The 16039-nt window shown below is 42.9% G+C and overlaps 1 protein-coding gene across 1 annotated transcript in view; it reads left to right on the top strand.

Moving 5' to 3' along the window:
• CUNH15orf41 (chromosome unknown C15orf41 homolog) overlaps window positions 1-16039 on the top strand; it is a 307340-nt gene that overhangs the window by 74462 nt on the left and 216839 nt on the right. Inside the window, exons 4-5 of the mRNA XM_018562822.1 lie at window positions 5827-5891; window positions 7657-7717. Coding sequence (XP_018418324.1) covers window positions 5827-5891; window positions 7657-7717 — 126 coding nt within the window. The remainder of the gene's footprint in view (window positions 1-5826; window positions 5892-7656; window positions 7718-16039) is intronic.

Raw genomic sequence — 16039 nt, forward strand, 5'->3', positions numbered from 1 at the left:
TTTTTTTTTTTTTTTTCCCCCATTCCATTCCATTTTTGATCTTTTGGTTCTAAATATATACACCCACACACATATATTTTTAAATTTAAAAGAACATTACTCCCTTGCTCTTCAGAATTTTGCAGCAGAACACGGAGGGGCCAAATGGGAAAGGAACTGACAGGGAAATGAACGTTACACTTGAAATGAACAAATTTAGCCTTAGTGGTATTTTTTTCTGATGCCGTTGGTAAATCTATCCTGTCTGTTGCTACTTAAAGGAGAACTATGACATGAGTGATTTCCACTCACCTCATAGTTCTAAGCCGACTTGTGACAATGAGACTGTCACAGGTCGGCTCAGTAGATCGGGAGGTGAGGGAACACATACCGGGTTCCCTCACCTCTCGATCCTGTCACGGCTCTCTACTGAGCTTAGGGTAACGGGAGGACGCTAGTTTGTGTCCTCCCGTTACCCCAAGGAGAACTATGGGGAAAAACACTGACCCCATAGTTCTCCTTTAATGTGGGGCAGACGTTCAGCATATAAGATATACAATGTGTCCAAAATTAAAGGCCTTTGTAGGTTACTGAAGACCTGCATATGACTAATCAAGCAGGAATATTTTTTACAAATTGCTAATAAACTGACGGTGCATTCAGTAGAATTCCAGATCATTAAATGCCCATAAAGGATTACCACTGAAAGAATATTTGAGCCCTTTTAAAGGAGAACTATGAGGTGAGTGCTTTTCACTCACCTCATAGTTCTAGCCGACCTGTGACAATGAGACTGTCACAGGTCGGCTCAGTAGATTGGGAAGTGAGCGAACACATACCGGTGTTCGTTCACTTCTCGATCCTGTCACGGCTCTCTGCCGTGACAGGGGAGGGGCTGGATTCCCCCCCCCCCCGCTCCGATCCACCAGCGCTGACTGGCGGAACGGACGGGGGAGGGGCGGGTACAGCTGGCTCTGCCTCTAGATAGGCAGAGCCAGCTGTCACTCACGCAGCTGGGCGGATCTCGACATCGATGTCGGGATCCGCTCCGGCTGTGGCGTCTCGGTATACCGCGAGCTGTAGCTCGCGGTATACTGAGCCTAGGGTGACGGGAGGACGCTAGTTTGTGTCCTCCCGTTACACTAAGGAGAACTATGGGGAAAAGCCCTGACCCCATAGTTCTCCTTTAACTTGCCCCCATCACAAATTATCTAACCTGCTTCAATGGGAATATATTTATAACGAGGTGTTTTCTGTGACATAGCCACCGTCAAATTAATTATGTGAGACAACTGGTAAGATTCTAAATCTTAAAGCAGATTTATAATTAAGAATGTACAGCAGTCCTAAATATCTATCTATGTCTTTTTGCTATGTTCTTTCATGTCAACTCCACCTAAAACTGATATTCAGTTTTTCTTGATAGCTAACAATCTGTTTTACGTTCTGGTTTCTTATACAATGTCTCTACCCAATTGCTCCATTACTAAGCCACACAATGTCATGCATTTCAGTAAGGTTTTCGATGTTTTTGAATGAACAACCAACTTGTGAACCCATCTGCAATGCAGTGTCACTTTTTTATTTTGCTTTTTGAGCTAGAGTTTTTGAGACCCCATTGGGTATTTAAATTTACCAAATGCATCAAAAATGTAAATGTATTTTGTGTGGAGTTGGCCTCCAAAGCAGGGTTGGTTAGTTTCCAGAATACATCTTTTATGTCATCTTAGGCCTCATTCACACTGAAATCGGCCCATACGTACAGCTCTGTGCTGCGTGCACGGCTGTATCGGGCAGCTCCCGGGAAGGACAGGTGCTGTGTGTGATTAGTACGCAACCCCCAGTCCTTCTCTATGGGACTACGCGGCCGTACTCCCCCCTACGCTCACCTCAAGTGCAGTTGCATGTTTCCTGGCTCGGATGCACACAGGATCCATCCTGTCAGCGTATGAGTACGCTCGCCCGCACCCATATGGTGAGCGTAGGGGGGCGTACGGCCGCGTAGTCCCATAGAGAAGGATGGGCGCTGCATACTAATCACACGCAGCACCTTTCCTTCCCGGGAGCTGCCAGATACGGCCCTGCACGGAGCTGTACGTGCGGGCCGATTCCAGTGTGAATGAGCCCTTATAGTGAACCTGTACATTGCTCATGCACAGCAAACGTAAAGGAGAACTATGAGGTGCGTGCCTTTCACTCACCTCATAGTTCTAGCCGACCTGTGACAATGAGACTGTTACAGGTCGGCTCAGTAGATCGAGAGGTGAGCGAACACATACTGGGTTCGCTCACCTCTCGATCCTGTCACGGCTCTCTGCCGTGACAGGGGGAGGGGCTGGATTCCCCTCTCCCCGCTCCGATCTGCCAGAGCTGACTGGCGGAACGGACGAAGAGGGGGCGGTTACAGCTGGCTCTGCCTCTAGATAGGCAGAGCCAGCTGTCACACACGCAGCTGGGCGGATCCCGTCATCTAATTCGGGATCCGCTGCGGCGTCTCAGTATACCGCGAGCTGTAGCTCGCGTTATACTGAGCTTAGGGTAACGGGAGGACGCTAGTTTGTGTCCTCCCGTTACCCTAAGGAGAACTATGGGGAAAACACTGACCCCATAGTTCTCCTTTAAAGGTCCGTGTGATTACTTGCTCTCCCCCCGCTACTTAGTGTATCTATAGCCAACACTTGTTTTTAGTTTTTGGATAGAGTGGGGAAGGTTTAGAACCATTGCCAGGTTTTACTTCTATCCTCAGCTCTGTTACTGAGATTTCCTCTCATGTTCTGTTCCGGGGACAACGTTTTATAAGACCAGAAGTGAGGGAGCTCTACAACAGGGAAAAAGACAATAAAACGCTAACAGAGGTTCTAGCATTCCCCTACTTAACTGAAATAATGTGATTTAACTTTCATCTGTAAGGCTTTTGGAGAGTACCCCTCACTCATCTAGCAGAAAGGCTGTCCGCTGGACAGTGGGTAAGGGGAAATCTCTCTAAGGGCTCATGCACACATGCATAAAATACGTTGCCCACAGTCCAATTTTGACAGTAAGTTAAGCAGTATGTGTGTAAATTTTCATGAGAACATTTACATGTGTATTGTGTAAATAGACAAGGCCACAGCTGCCTACTTGTGGGGGAGATGTAAACATAAACAATTTGCAGATAGCAACATCAATGAAGGAACCGAATGACCTCGTCCTTCAGTCAGGTTATTCTGCATCTGCACAGCCACCTACTGATTGTTAATGCTCAAATGAGTCATTCACTAAGTCAGTGTCTTAGGCGCAGGCGCAGAATAACTTCAGTCCTTCATGATTGAAGGCCAAGGTGATTCTGCGAATGCATTGCTGCAACTGACTAGTGATTGACTCATTCCAGTAATTCAAGGGGAAATGAAGTACAAGCTGCCTGTATGCATCTTGGCTCATATGTACATAAGCGCATGGATAGTCCTTATGGGTTGAGATGCACTACGGACCAGTTTTTACCCAAGATCTTACCGACCGCTTTCTGCCAGCAAGATCCTGCATAAAAGTGACATGAGTTCTAAACCCTCCCTAATCTATCCAAAAGGAAAAAAAATAACTTTCCATTTGTTTACTCATTAGTAAAGTACAGGCTCACTTTAAGGCCTTTTACACACAGGCTTCATCATTTTTTGCTGAAAGCTCTGCAAATACTTTGTTAATGAATGCAGTAAAGTTCAGGCAGCTTTGCTGAGACCTTTAAAACACTATTGCTACAACTTTGGACTTTTAAATACAGATCTTAATGGAAATGCTAGCTGTCACTTTACACAATGTGCTCGCATGTGCTGAGTATATTTTTGAAATGCAAACACTCGAATCGCAGGTTACTAGAACTCCCTTTTCTTCCTGGAACTCTAGCACATGTGAGTAGGACATGTGACCATGCACATCATGTCAGGGAAGGAAAATGCCTTTCTCTGAGATCTTGTGGTGAGATTACAGATGACATTTCCCAGCAATACTCTGCTGATGTAACCTTCCCAGGATGCAACGCTTTGGCACATTACATCATTTGTGCCAGAAGTGGACCAGGAAGTAGATGAACTCTATTTGTAAGTAAGTAAAAAACAAGTTTGCTTAACTAATGAATGTAAGATTTGAAATCAGCATGCAGAGCTGCATGCTGATGTGATTTTTATTGAAAGGGGGCAAAGGTCCCCTTCAAGCCAAGAGATCATCCTAGTTCTTTCTGCCCAGACACCTATTAAAAAAAGCTACAAAACACCTTGGGTTTCATTTGTAAAATTTCCAATATTCAGCGCCATCTAGGGGTGCTATTGCCGTGCGATTAGCATCCTCATGGTGTATAGTTTTATAAATGATGAAGCTCATTGTTTTGCAAGAATACATACATGCACTGTTTTTAATTTGCCATTCATGTTTTGGAGTGTTTGCATTAAAAGAAAAAAGAAAAAAAAAAGCACTGCTTTCAGTAGGCATTCAACAAGTTTTAAGTAGTGATAGTTTGTACTGAAAGCACATATCCAGCTAGAGGAGAAAGCTGCCTGAAACTTCCTGAAATGCTTGCACTGCTTTTACAAGTAGAAGCTTGTGTGTACGAGGCACAAAGGTTAAAACAACTTACAAAAATTAAAATCTCTTGGGGCTTGGCAACCATCTTGCAAGTGTAGTGAAGAAATTTAGGATACTTAGAGGCCAATTTAAAATGGAGAGCAGAATCCCTACGCAAGTGGAACCGGCCCACATTGGTAAAGCATAGCACTGTGCTTTATAAATGTATGGTACTTGTTTTCATAAGTGGAAATAAAGGGGGGAGCAGGAGCTTTTAGCCGTAATGCGCTAGTATGCACAATATATTAACACATCATGGCAGTCTTAACCGCCAAAGCAATCCCCTTCCATCTTTTTGATGTCCGGGCTCTCCTCCCTTTGCCGACACTCCCATCTTCGTCCATGTCTTTTTCTGAGCTATTAGTCTTTGGCATCTTAATTGGCTAGGCCCCAATGACGCAACTCCCAAACGTGTACAGAATGTGCTAAAATCCTGCCAAGCCTGTACACTGAGATGCGCACGCGTGGCTGAGTGTACAGAAAGAAAAAATTGCTGACAGGCAGGAAGAAGCTTCTATGGCAGAAGAGACTTGAGCTGCCCATACACCTGACGATTATCGTACGATAATCGCGGGTGATCCTGCAATCGTATGATAATCGTAAGGTGTATGGGCAGCGTGCGACCACATATACGTTAAGGTCGCACCACTTTTGTCTTACGAGCACGCAAGAAAACCCCCTGAAAATTGTACGATATTTGGCGTGTTGGTAGCGCAATTGCACGACGAAAGCCGCATGGGCCGAGGTGCGCAGGCGCACACTGCCTGCTCACCATTGCAATCATCTATAAGCCCTCCCCTCAGCGGGCAGGACTTGCGATGATCGCAAGTACGGTCTTCCTGTCCAAGATGGGCAGGTCGTACGAAATGTTTATCACCTTACAACCATCACACAACAAAAGTCGTGCGATGGTTGTAAGGTGTAGGGCCAGCTTTACACAGTCTGTTCTGTCATAAAAATACTGCCTGTCGACAATTTTTTATTTTTTTTTAAAGAGTTCATTTTCACTTTAAAGGAACAGTATGGCCGAAATAAGGTCATGTTGCTTATTTATAAATGGAAACTCAAATGTACCAATTTTTGTGTCAACGCTTTTCTTTAAATGATTGACATTTTTTCATGATAGAAACAATAGAGATAAAAATAGAAAATTGCAACCAAATCCTGTAAACTTAACAAAATAGTCCAATTACAAATAGTAATACTTTTATGTTTCTTCTGTTTAAATATATTGCTGTTTATCTCTCAATGCAGAAGCTTATTAAAAGGACTCACGCAAGGCATCATGCTCCAGACACTGTGGAATTTTACTACGAATGGTAATATATTTGTCTTTCTGTGGCAATATTTCTGAAGGAGCTAACCTTTTTTTCAAAAACACTTAGACCAGGTTCACAGTTTTGGTGCAATGTACATAATGTGCTGTAGTGTCATTTATTTGTATTGGCACCCAAATGTACTGAGGCAATGCAGCTGCTGTGTAACGCACCACAATACATGGTCTTTGGCTGTATAGAGTGTGCCAGACTATGCAAATATTTGCATTGGAAAAAAGAGTTGTGTGATTTTAGGCAGGTAAGGGTGCTTTGGCATTCATTTTAGTGCAATGTGCTGTAATGCAACGAATGTTAACACGCTTGCATTAACCCACCACAAAGATGTAAATGACCCCCTTAATATAAATGCTGGTTGCACCCTGTGAGAACATGTAAAGCTGGGTGGAAACCTGGTAACTTCACAGTGGGCAGGAACGGGGCCAAATATCACAAAAGGGACATCTCTTAGCCTTCATTAGAAGCCTCTGAGGTGAATTAGAAGCCTCCAAGTGACTTCTCCTAGCAGGTTCTACCTATTACTAGGTCATCAGTTACCGGGGGAAACCTTTAAGACAGAACAGTGAATTTTTCTGGGCAGACCTTTTAAGGCTATTGCAGTGTTTCCCTAAATATCATGTTAGGTGTGTGTGTGCTTTTAAATTATAAATGCTTGTTCTCTCATATATTTGTAATGGCATTGAATGTAGAGATTTGTATTGCACCAGTAGAGGGAGCTAAGTATTTGACGCAGTCTCTTTCATCCTCTCTGCTTAACAGCTGTGGAGATAGGATATCATCCACGTAGTGCTCTGTTTAAAATAGTGGTATGTCCTAATCACCTTAGATATAAAATTAATTATTGAAAAGACAATACATTTCCTTTAAGCAGAAGCTGCCCATACACCTGACGATTATCGTACGATAATCGCGGGTGATCCTGCAATCGTATGATAATCGTAAGGTGTATGGGCAGCGTGCGACCACATATACGTTAAGGTCGCACCACTTTTGTCTTACGAGCACGCAAGAAAACCCCCTGAAAATTGTACGATATTTGGCGGGTTGGTAGCGCAATTGCACGACGAAAGCCGCATGGGCCGAGGTGCGCAGGCGCACACTGCCTGCTCACCATTGCAATCATCTATAAGCCCTCCCCTCAGCGGGCAGGACTTGCGATGATCGCAAGTACGGTCTTCCTGTCCAAGATGGGCAGGTCGTACGAAATGTTTATCACCTTACAACCATCACACAACAAAAGTCGTGCGATGGTTGTAAGGTGTAGGGCCAGCTTTACACAGTCTGTTCTGTCATAAAAATACTGCCTGTCGACAATGCTATGCCATGACGGTTGCAGATTAACAACCTGATTACAACTTCCTTTAAAGAGGAACTTTACTCACCAATTGAATGTCTCCCAAAACATTTACTTTTAAGGCATGCCAACTGTCAAGGATGCCAGTGTGCTTATTTCAGCTCCCAACCTAACTTTCAAGCCCTCAAATAGCTGGTATCATAGCTGATCACTTGGGCAGCACCATGGCAACTACAATCCAAATGGAAGCTATGATGGCACCTTCCTTGGCTGTAAAGGATAAGAAGTTGTAGTTCCACTTAAAATACTGCATTGTTTACTTCCTTTTTAATTGCATGTGATATTTAACTTTTTTTTTGGTAGATCATGTAATGTATATAAGAAATTGTCCTATATAAGCATATGGTCCAAGATGGCCTGTTTAAATCCTGTAATTTTTGTCACCTTGTCTTTCAGGTACTTACATGACATAGCAGCAGACCCAACAGCACCTGTCCTGCTAAACCTAGCTAATGAGGTAAAGCTAAATTGGTTTACAAGTAGCAGCAGCACCTGCTTGTATTGCCAGCAACTGTGCTGAATGTACTGTATGTGTCATATCCAACAGTCAGCTATATTTACACATCAAGTCTAATTGCATACATGCTGAGATGGGCAGTGTAGAAAACACATTTTGGTAAACAAAAGTGTGTGAAAATAGATTTCCATATGCGACTGTTTTCAGTCACTGCTGAAATTGTTTGTCATTTACAGTTTCATAAAGAAACTGTTCCATGGATGCCGAGGTTAAAAATAAAAACGAATTTGCATGTCATAAGACATATCCAATTACATTTATTGAGGTGTGCAGCTGCTGTGAGCTTTACCTCTCCTCTTCTCACCCTTCTTCTTTGTACAGGCATAAATGTGAATGCTTGCCTGGCCGAGCTGAGCATACTTGTGACAGGGCCCGTCTGTAGTGGTGATTGATATCTTTGTACTTGAGTTTCTGGGTCTGCACACCTGCTCTGGCCATTAAAGTATATGTATAGCCACAATTTTTTTGTTTTAGATGCAGATAAGTGTTAGAACCCTGCCAAGTTATTTTTTGCAGTCTGTGTACCATTGGGGAAATGTCCCTTCATATTCTGTCCCATAGACACGGGTGAGAGGATAGCTCCCAAAGTGAAGGGAATTCCTCTCTTAGAATGTTGTTTCCCCAGATAGGTGTTTTTGGAGGATTTCCCTTTACCTTTTATTGTGGGTACAACTCTACAATTTTGGATTTTCTGTTACTTTCTTTCCAATGGGCACACTGACAGCAATAAAACTTGTAGGGTCTAGCCCTTACCCACTCTATCCCAAACTAAAAACCAAAAAAAGATTTTGCCTAGAGATACAATTTGGGGCCGACTTATATATCTTCTGCACATCGAATGCTGCTCATATGGCATTCCCGCCACTAGATGAAGCTGAGGCACATAGGAATTTCCCCAGCAATCTCCTATAAAGCAGCCTGACCTCCTCGTGTAAATTTACTAAAGTTACTGGGTGGAAATCTTTAAAAAAAATAATTGTTAAAGGAGAACTATGAGATGAGTGATTTCCACTCACCTCATAGTTCTAGCCGACCTGTGACAATGAGACTGTCACAGGTCGGCTCAGTAGATCGGGAGGTGAGCGAACACATACCAGGTTCGCTCACCTCTCGATCCTGTCACGGCTCTCTGCCGTGACAGGGGGAGGCGCTGGATTCCCCTCTCCGATCTGCCAGCGCTGACTGGCGGAACGGACGGGGGAGGGGGCGTGTACAGCTGGCTCTGCCTCTAGATAGACAGAGCCAGCTGTCACTCACGCAGCTGGGCGGATCCCGTCATCTACGTCGAGCTGTAGCTCGCGGTATACTGAGCTTAGGGTAACGGGAGTACACTAGTTTGTGTCCTCCCGTTACCCTAAGGAGAACTATGGGGAAAAACACTGACCCCATAGTTCTCCCTTAAAATAAAAAATGTAGTTAATGGAATGTTTTTGACCTCTGTATTTTCTAAATCACTGACCTGGAACAAGAATGCATCCAGTGAAGTCAAATAAAATTCAGAAATTCTGACCTACATACTTGATCAAGCAATGTATTGAAGTGTTTGGATTAATTTAACAGCCGGTCTACTAGCATTTGCAAAAGGATAGTTCATTAATAGCAGTCTGTGTGTCTTTTCAGTACAGATCTCCTGTAATAAGTTAAATGAATTGAAGAACATATAATACCATTGAAAACAATGGGACATCTCATTTAAGCAGGTTGGAGGCTGAAGTTTTTTAGTTGTGTGTGTTTTACATAGTTCTGTAGCCACCATGTTATGTGTGAGAGCAACACATGTGACTTTATGGCTGAAGAGCAACTAAATTTACCTCTACAAGCTCCTTTGCCAACATTGACATCTTTGTCCACTCCCCTTCCGGTTTCGGCATTTTTAGCCGTATTGATTGATTGGCTGGCTTGGAATGATGTAACTCCCGTGAATTCACATGTGACGTCATTCATCCCAGCACCTAGCAGCGGCAGGGATTGTACACTAAACTGCGAAAACACAGCTCAGTGTGCAAACCACACAAGATTGCGAACAGGAAGGTAAACAACCAAAACGGAAATAAACCAAAACTCGATTGGCGTAGGGAATGTTAAAATGTATGTAAACCTTAATAATAAACTTTTCTTATTTGTTCTCTTTGATCTGGTAACCCTTTCACGACCTATGACAGTATAATCCCATCATGAAGTCTGAAGGGGTTACACAGACTCCCGGAAGCTTTTAGCCACCGTTTTGTAGAGCCGGCGACCAGCTTTACAGTAGAAGCGATTTCTGGCAGCTCAGCTGCCACCAGGTCGCTTTTACGATTCGGTAACCCGGGCAGCCCCCTCCCCCGTCTTGTTTCCCGGGCTCCACTGCCCATCCTTTGGGACCAGGATCGGCATGCCGGGTGTCGGCGGGAAGCTGGGGAGGAGAGCGACAAACATCCGATCCCCTAACCGTACTATGGGACCGGGAGCGACGTGCATTGCATCACATCCGGTCCCATAGCTGTCAGTGCTGGGCTCCTGAAGCCCAGCAATAAGCTATTGAAGTGCGATCTGCACTTCAGTAGCTTATTTCAAGTGTAAAGGTGACACTGGGGGTCTTTTGGACCCCCAGCATCACCTTACAGAGGACCTGTCACTGCCATTATGCTATCACATGGGGGGATTGTAATCCCCCTATGTGATAGCAATTAAAGTAAAGTTTAAAAAAAAACAAATAAAGTTTTTAAAATAATATTCAATAAATTAAATGTAAAAATAAAATAAAAACATTTTAAGTCCCCCACGTTGTCACGTAAACACATGTCGGATGCACCTACATAAGAAAAAGACGATTGTGCTACACATGTTGGGTATCGCCACGCACGCCAGAGTGAGAGCAATAGTGCTAGGGCCAATATTTACATGTATCTCTAAAATGATGACCTGTGGGGGCTTTTAAAGTGTGTATGGAGTTTTTGGGGTACTGAATTCTGTCGCAGTTTCACGGAGGCGCACAATTTTTTACCTGGGCGTGTTGGGTATCTATTTACTCGTTGTTTTGGGGCACTATATTTAACCAGTTGACATCCGCGGTGTTAAACCCCCTTCCCATCCAGGCCATTTTTTTTTATACCCTTTTTTGGGGACACATAGAGCTTTCTTTTATTGGTATTTATTCACCACTGGGGTTTTTATTTTTTTATATATTAAGGAAAAATTACAGATTTAAAAAAAAAAAAACAGTTTCCCCTATATTAAATTCTAAAACATTTATAATTTCCCAATTTTTTGGTAAAATATAAAAGACGGGGTCTAGTCGGGTAAAGAGACACTAAACATGTCAAGACTTAAAATTGCGCACGCCCGCGAAACCTCAAAAAAACTAAATTACCCAAAATTGGCCATAGGCGACGCATTAAAAGCTTTTACCGCTCATCAGTTTAGTGTTATCAGTGATTGATGGCCCTAAAATGATTGCTTTCACTGCGACGTTCGCGGCGATATGTAACGTGTAGCGCAATTGTCATTTTCGCGTGCTGGCGCATGCGACGCATATTTACGTTTAAATGTGCGTAAACGAAGGTGGGGGTACTTAAACATTTGGGGGGGTGGTTTACTTTTTTTTATTTGTGACCTGTTATTTTTTTAAACTTTTTTTGTTTGTGACTTTTATTTTTTTTAACTTTTTTTATTTATATAGATTTTTTTTTTACACTTATTGTTATTGCTATTATATAGGGGGATACCATCCCCCTATATAATAGCACAGGTACACTGACAGGTCCTCTTTATGGAGACATTAGGGGTCTCTAGACCCCTAATGTCACCTGGAGACCCCAAAAGAAGCTGATGAAGCACAGATTTGCTTCATCAGCTTCTTCTATCTGGCATAGGAGCCAGATGACTGACAGGTGAATGCGGAAGTGATGTAATACACATCACTTCTGCATTCACACTACGGAGGGAGAACAGCAAGGAGCTGATCTCCCTCCCTCCTCCTCCTGATGCCCTCCCGAGCCGGTACCGGGCCGCTGATGGGGCAGCGGATCCCGGGATTAAAGGTGAGGGGTCAGGAGGGGGGAGATGGCGGCACCCGCGATCGCGCGGGGGGGGGCCCCGAAATTCCCGCCATACAACCGATCGGGGGCTATAGAGCCGCTGATCGGTTGTATGTGAAACAAGCGGGTCTTTCCTGCCCGTGCGCGCGCGCTAGGGGGCGCGCGCGAGCAGGAAAAAAATGCCGTCTGGCGATGGCAACCCGCAGATAGGAGTCAGCCGTCCGTCCGTTTTTCCTTAACGGGCGGACGGCAAGAGGTTAACTTAATTGCATTTTTCACAACATTTTTGGGTTTGATAATAAGTTGCGCTAATGTCGTGCAACATAAAAATTTGCAACTGCCAACATTTTATTCTACAGGGTCTTGGCTTTCAGAAAATGTATAATGTTTGGGGGTTTTAAGTAATTTTCATGCCTAAAATGTGGATTATAACATGGGTGCAACATTTTTTTTTAAAAAGTCCTTGGTCCTTAAGGGGTTAAAGCCCAAACAAACTTCCAATTTAAGGCTGGGGTCACACCTAGGCGTATTGAATATGCGCGTTGTGTCGCGCGATTCGCAGTAAAAAAAAAACAAACGTGCGTTTCCGAGGGCTACTTGGCTTTATCCCAATGGAAACGCGCGACAAAAACGCCCCAAAGAAGCTCCTGTACTTCTTTGGGTGTAGGGCGTTTTGTAGCACGTTCATACGGCCTGTAATACGCCCAGGTGTGAACCATACCCATCGGAAATAATGGGATTTCGGTGTTTGAGCATTTTGCAAAGCGTAGGAACGCGCTACAAAACGCCAGGTGTGAACCGGGCCTAAATCTGTTAAATACCTTCCAGGTGCATCAAACCAAAAGGTGTGCAAACTTCTAAACTTTGCTTTAGAAAGCAGCCACATCCTGAGTAGAAAAGCCTGTCACCTGCCAGCAAGCAGTGATCTCTCTGCAGAGGTCTGACACGTCCCCTGTTGAGCCAGAGTTTTTAAATTAGTAGGAACATGAGTGTTGCTGATTGCAGAGCAATAGGTCTGACTCAGCAGTGGGCATGTTGGACCTCTGCAGAGAGAACACTGCTTCCACACATAGAGCAAAGGTCCTTCTCTGCAGCATGCTGGCAGGTGACACGCTTTTCTTCTCTGGTTGTCACCGCTTTTCAAAGAAAATGAACTGTAAGACTTTCCACTCATTTGATGCGCCTGAAAATATTTAACTAATTGAAACTTAAGGTTCAACTGGGCTTTAAATATACAATAAAACTTTTTTTTATGTCTGTGTTATCTGTTTATATCTGTTTGATAAGTACAAAAATTACCTGTTAATTCTGCCAGAAATGCAATGGGCTTGTTACTTCCTCTGCAGTGTTGTCTCAAGCTGTTATCAGCTCTGCCTAGTTCACCTCTGTGAATCCCCCTCAGCCATGTTATGGGGATGATGGGTGGTCGTTTTGTAATCCTAACACACTTTCTATCACAGTGTGATAATATTGTACCTCCGTACAATACATTGAGTGGGCATTGACACTCCAGAACCGAAAATGTGTTACTGGTATAATAAAGGAAAAAACGCCCAAAAAGGGGTATTAATGCAGCCAACACATCTAAGGGCTAGTGAACTGCGATATATTTTGTTCTTGGGTTTAGAGACACTTTAAGACCCTTGCCTGCTTTTTTGTTTACTGTTTCTACCCCATTGGGGAACTTTATTGTCTGTTTCTCAGACACAACAGGAAATAAAAGGAAATCTCACCATAACAGGTGTCTTCATCAGAAACCTTTTCCTCACTTCCTGTTTCTTTGACAACTCCAAAATTTTGGATTTCATCTTACTTTATGTACTAGAGATAGTGGTCACCAGGACAAACAGTGGGGGTGAATTACCCCAGCAGATACACAGACCGGATGAAAAACCTGAAAGAAGCTGTTACATTTTTCACTCACAAAATAAATATATATATATATATATATAAAAAAGGTTTTGTCTTTGCATACCCTTTAATTTAATGGTTGCATATAAAAGATGAAATAAATTGATATTTTAGTTTGGTTTACTACATGTATTTTTCATGTAATCCAAGCACATTTGCCTCACTCACCTCATGGAAGAAGAGTTGAAGGTTTAAAGCTTTTAAAGAGCAATCGAAATAAAAATCCAAAGTCGCTGGAAGGTTCTGGAAGATGAGTTTATTGCAGTTATAAATATAAATAACGCTTCTGAGTTTTATTGTGTAAAGCCCACATGAAACACAGTGGGGGCGGATAAATACAATATGAAATCAGTGTGTGGAAAACGAAAATATTTATTTACAATAATAACTTGGCTTTGATATTTGGTCACATAGAACTAGCAGCCCCAGGAAATCGTGAAAGGTGAAGATATATACACACACGTGACAGTCTGTGCATGGATTATATGTATTTTTTCCCTTTTATTAACACTTTCTGAAACAACGTGTGCATCACCTTCTGCAAGGACAATCTGGTCGAAAGGAATCGTGAGGAAAAGTAAAGGTACATAAACCTTGTTTCATAAAGGCCATTTGAGGGCATAAAACAAGATCATGCCAGTATTTTCTCATTTTCCTTCGTGTTATCGTTTTATGAGTACTGTTTCCAAAAATTAGTAAGCAATAAATATAACTAAGGTAGAGGAGTAGATATCGCAGTAGGGATAGAAACCTAGAAAGAAGGTCAGAGGAGAAGGAGAGGGGAGCAGAAAAAAAAGGGGGAGACATAGAAGACGCACGTTGAGCAGAGTGGCTAGAATGCCATGTAAAGGGTACAAGAGGAGCAGTAAGCGGAGGTAGGGAGGAGAAGTAGACGAACAAAGGCTGGGCTACCCCTCCGACGCAACGACAAGAGCAGGCGAGCCCGGGGATACCTTCGTGGGGTCGCAGTCAGAGTCGGTCCATTGGGTCCGGGCGTAGGCATCAGAGTGCTGGAAAGCTATCCAATGGCTCCAGGTGGACCTAAATCTCCCCTCGGTGTTTTTAAGGGAGGATGAGAGGTCTTCCATGTGGTATATTTCATCGACTTTAGCCATCCACATACGAAGGGAGGGGGGAGTCGTGCGTTTCCAAAGTATAGGGATGCAAGCCCGAGCCGCATTAAACATTTAGTATTTCTTTGAAAAATGTGTAGTAGGAATTTTTGAAGCACGGCTCAGTGTTGGCCCAGGTTTAAGCATTTTAACCAGTATATAATATATATGGAAGATTTGGCAGCATTTTTTCCATATTCCATCCCAATGTTGGTGCAATTATATCCGCATACAATTTTTGCTCAGTATTCCTGCACTCAGTTGGCTCACATCTGCTGCTGAGCAACATAGTGGTGGACTTTGTATGGCGAGCCTTCTGTAGCTTGTAATGGTTGATGACATAGCACAATGAGCTGCACTTGACATCAGAACAAAATATACTGTCACCTATGTTAGGTTTTTGCTGATAATGAGAAATTCTGCATACATATTTATGTTAAGGAAACACATAAAATACTACAGGTAAGCATCAACCCTCAACTTCCTGTGCTGTCAGACAGACCCTAGAGAAATGGCTCTCACTAACTGTAATATTACTGACAGATTGTAAGGTTTTCTTGGTTATACCATATTGCTTAGATATATTCGAAAGAGGTGATGTTCATATTTTGTTATTGAAGAAGATGAAGAAAACACTATGGAGCCTGTGATTACACTACATAGCCGTAATGCTATTAACTAATGATAACATAATACGGATAGGTGGTGAAAGCTAATGGCTACAATAGTGGTCTGCAGAGCACACCTTTGCAAAGCAGCAGCTTGCTCCCCTTTTGGCACGTTTTTTTCTGTTATTTTTCAAGGCGGATATCTGTTTCTTCTTGCAAGGATGTCACTATTGGGAATTGGCAAAACACCAACTTTATGTTGTAGCTGCAAAGTAACATGGTTACTTTGTGGAGTATCCGTGGTCATTACTAGGAGGGATTTTCATTCACCTAGGATCACGACATGTCTGCATCAGTACAGATTATATAAATTTGGTTTCTGAATTAATGCATTATAGTGCCGAAACTCAGATAAAATATTCTTTTTCTAAAGAACCTGTACTGAATAGATAACTGTTCCTTTATTATATACACTTAATGTCCGTTTTAATAGCTAAATAGTTGTAAAAGCCAAGCAATGGGCAGAGAAGGAAAAGTATATTGTAACAATATATCCTCAGAATTATACGAAATGGTGTGTCATATTGTAATGTAATGTTTCTTTGCCCTCCC

Source organism: Nanorana parkeri, unplaced genomic scaffold (assembly GCF_000935625.1).
Source record: "Nanorana parkeri isolate BGI_ZX_2015 unplaced genomic scaffold, ASM93562v1 scaffold602, whole genome shotgun sequence".
NCBI lineage: Eukaryota > Metazoa > Chordata > Amphibia > Anura > Dicroglossidae > Nanorana > Nanorana parkeri.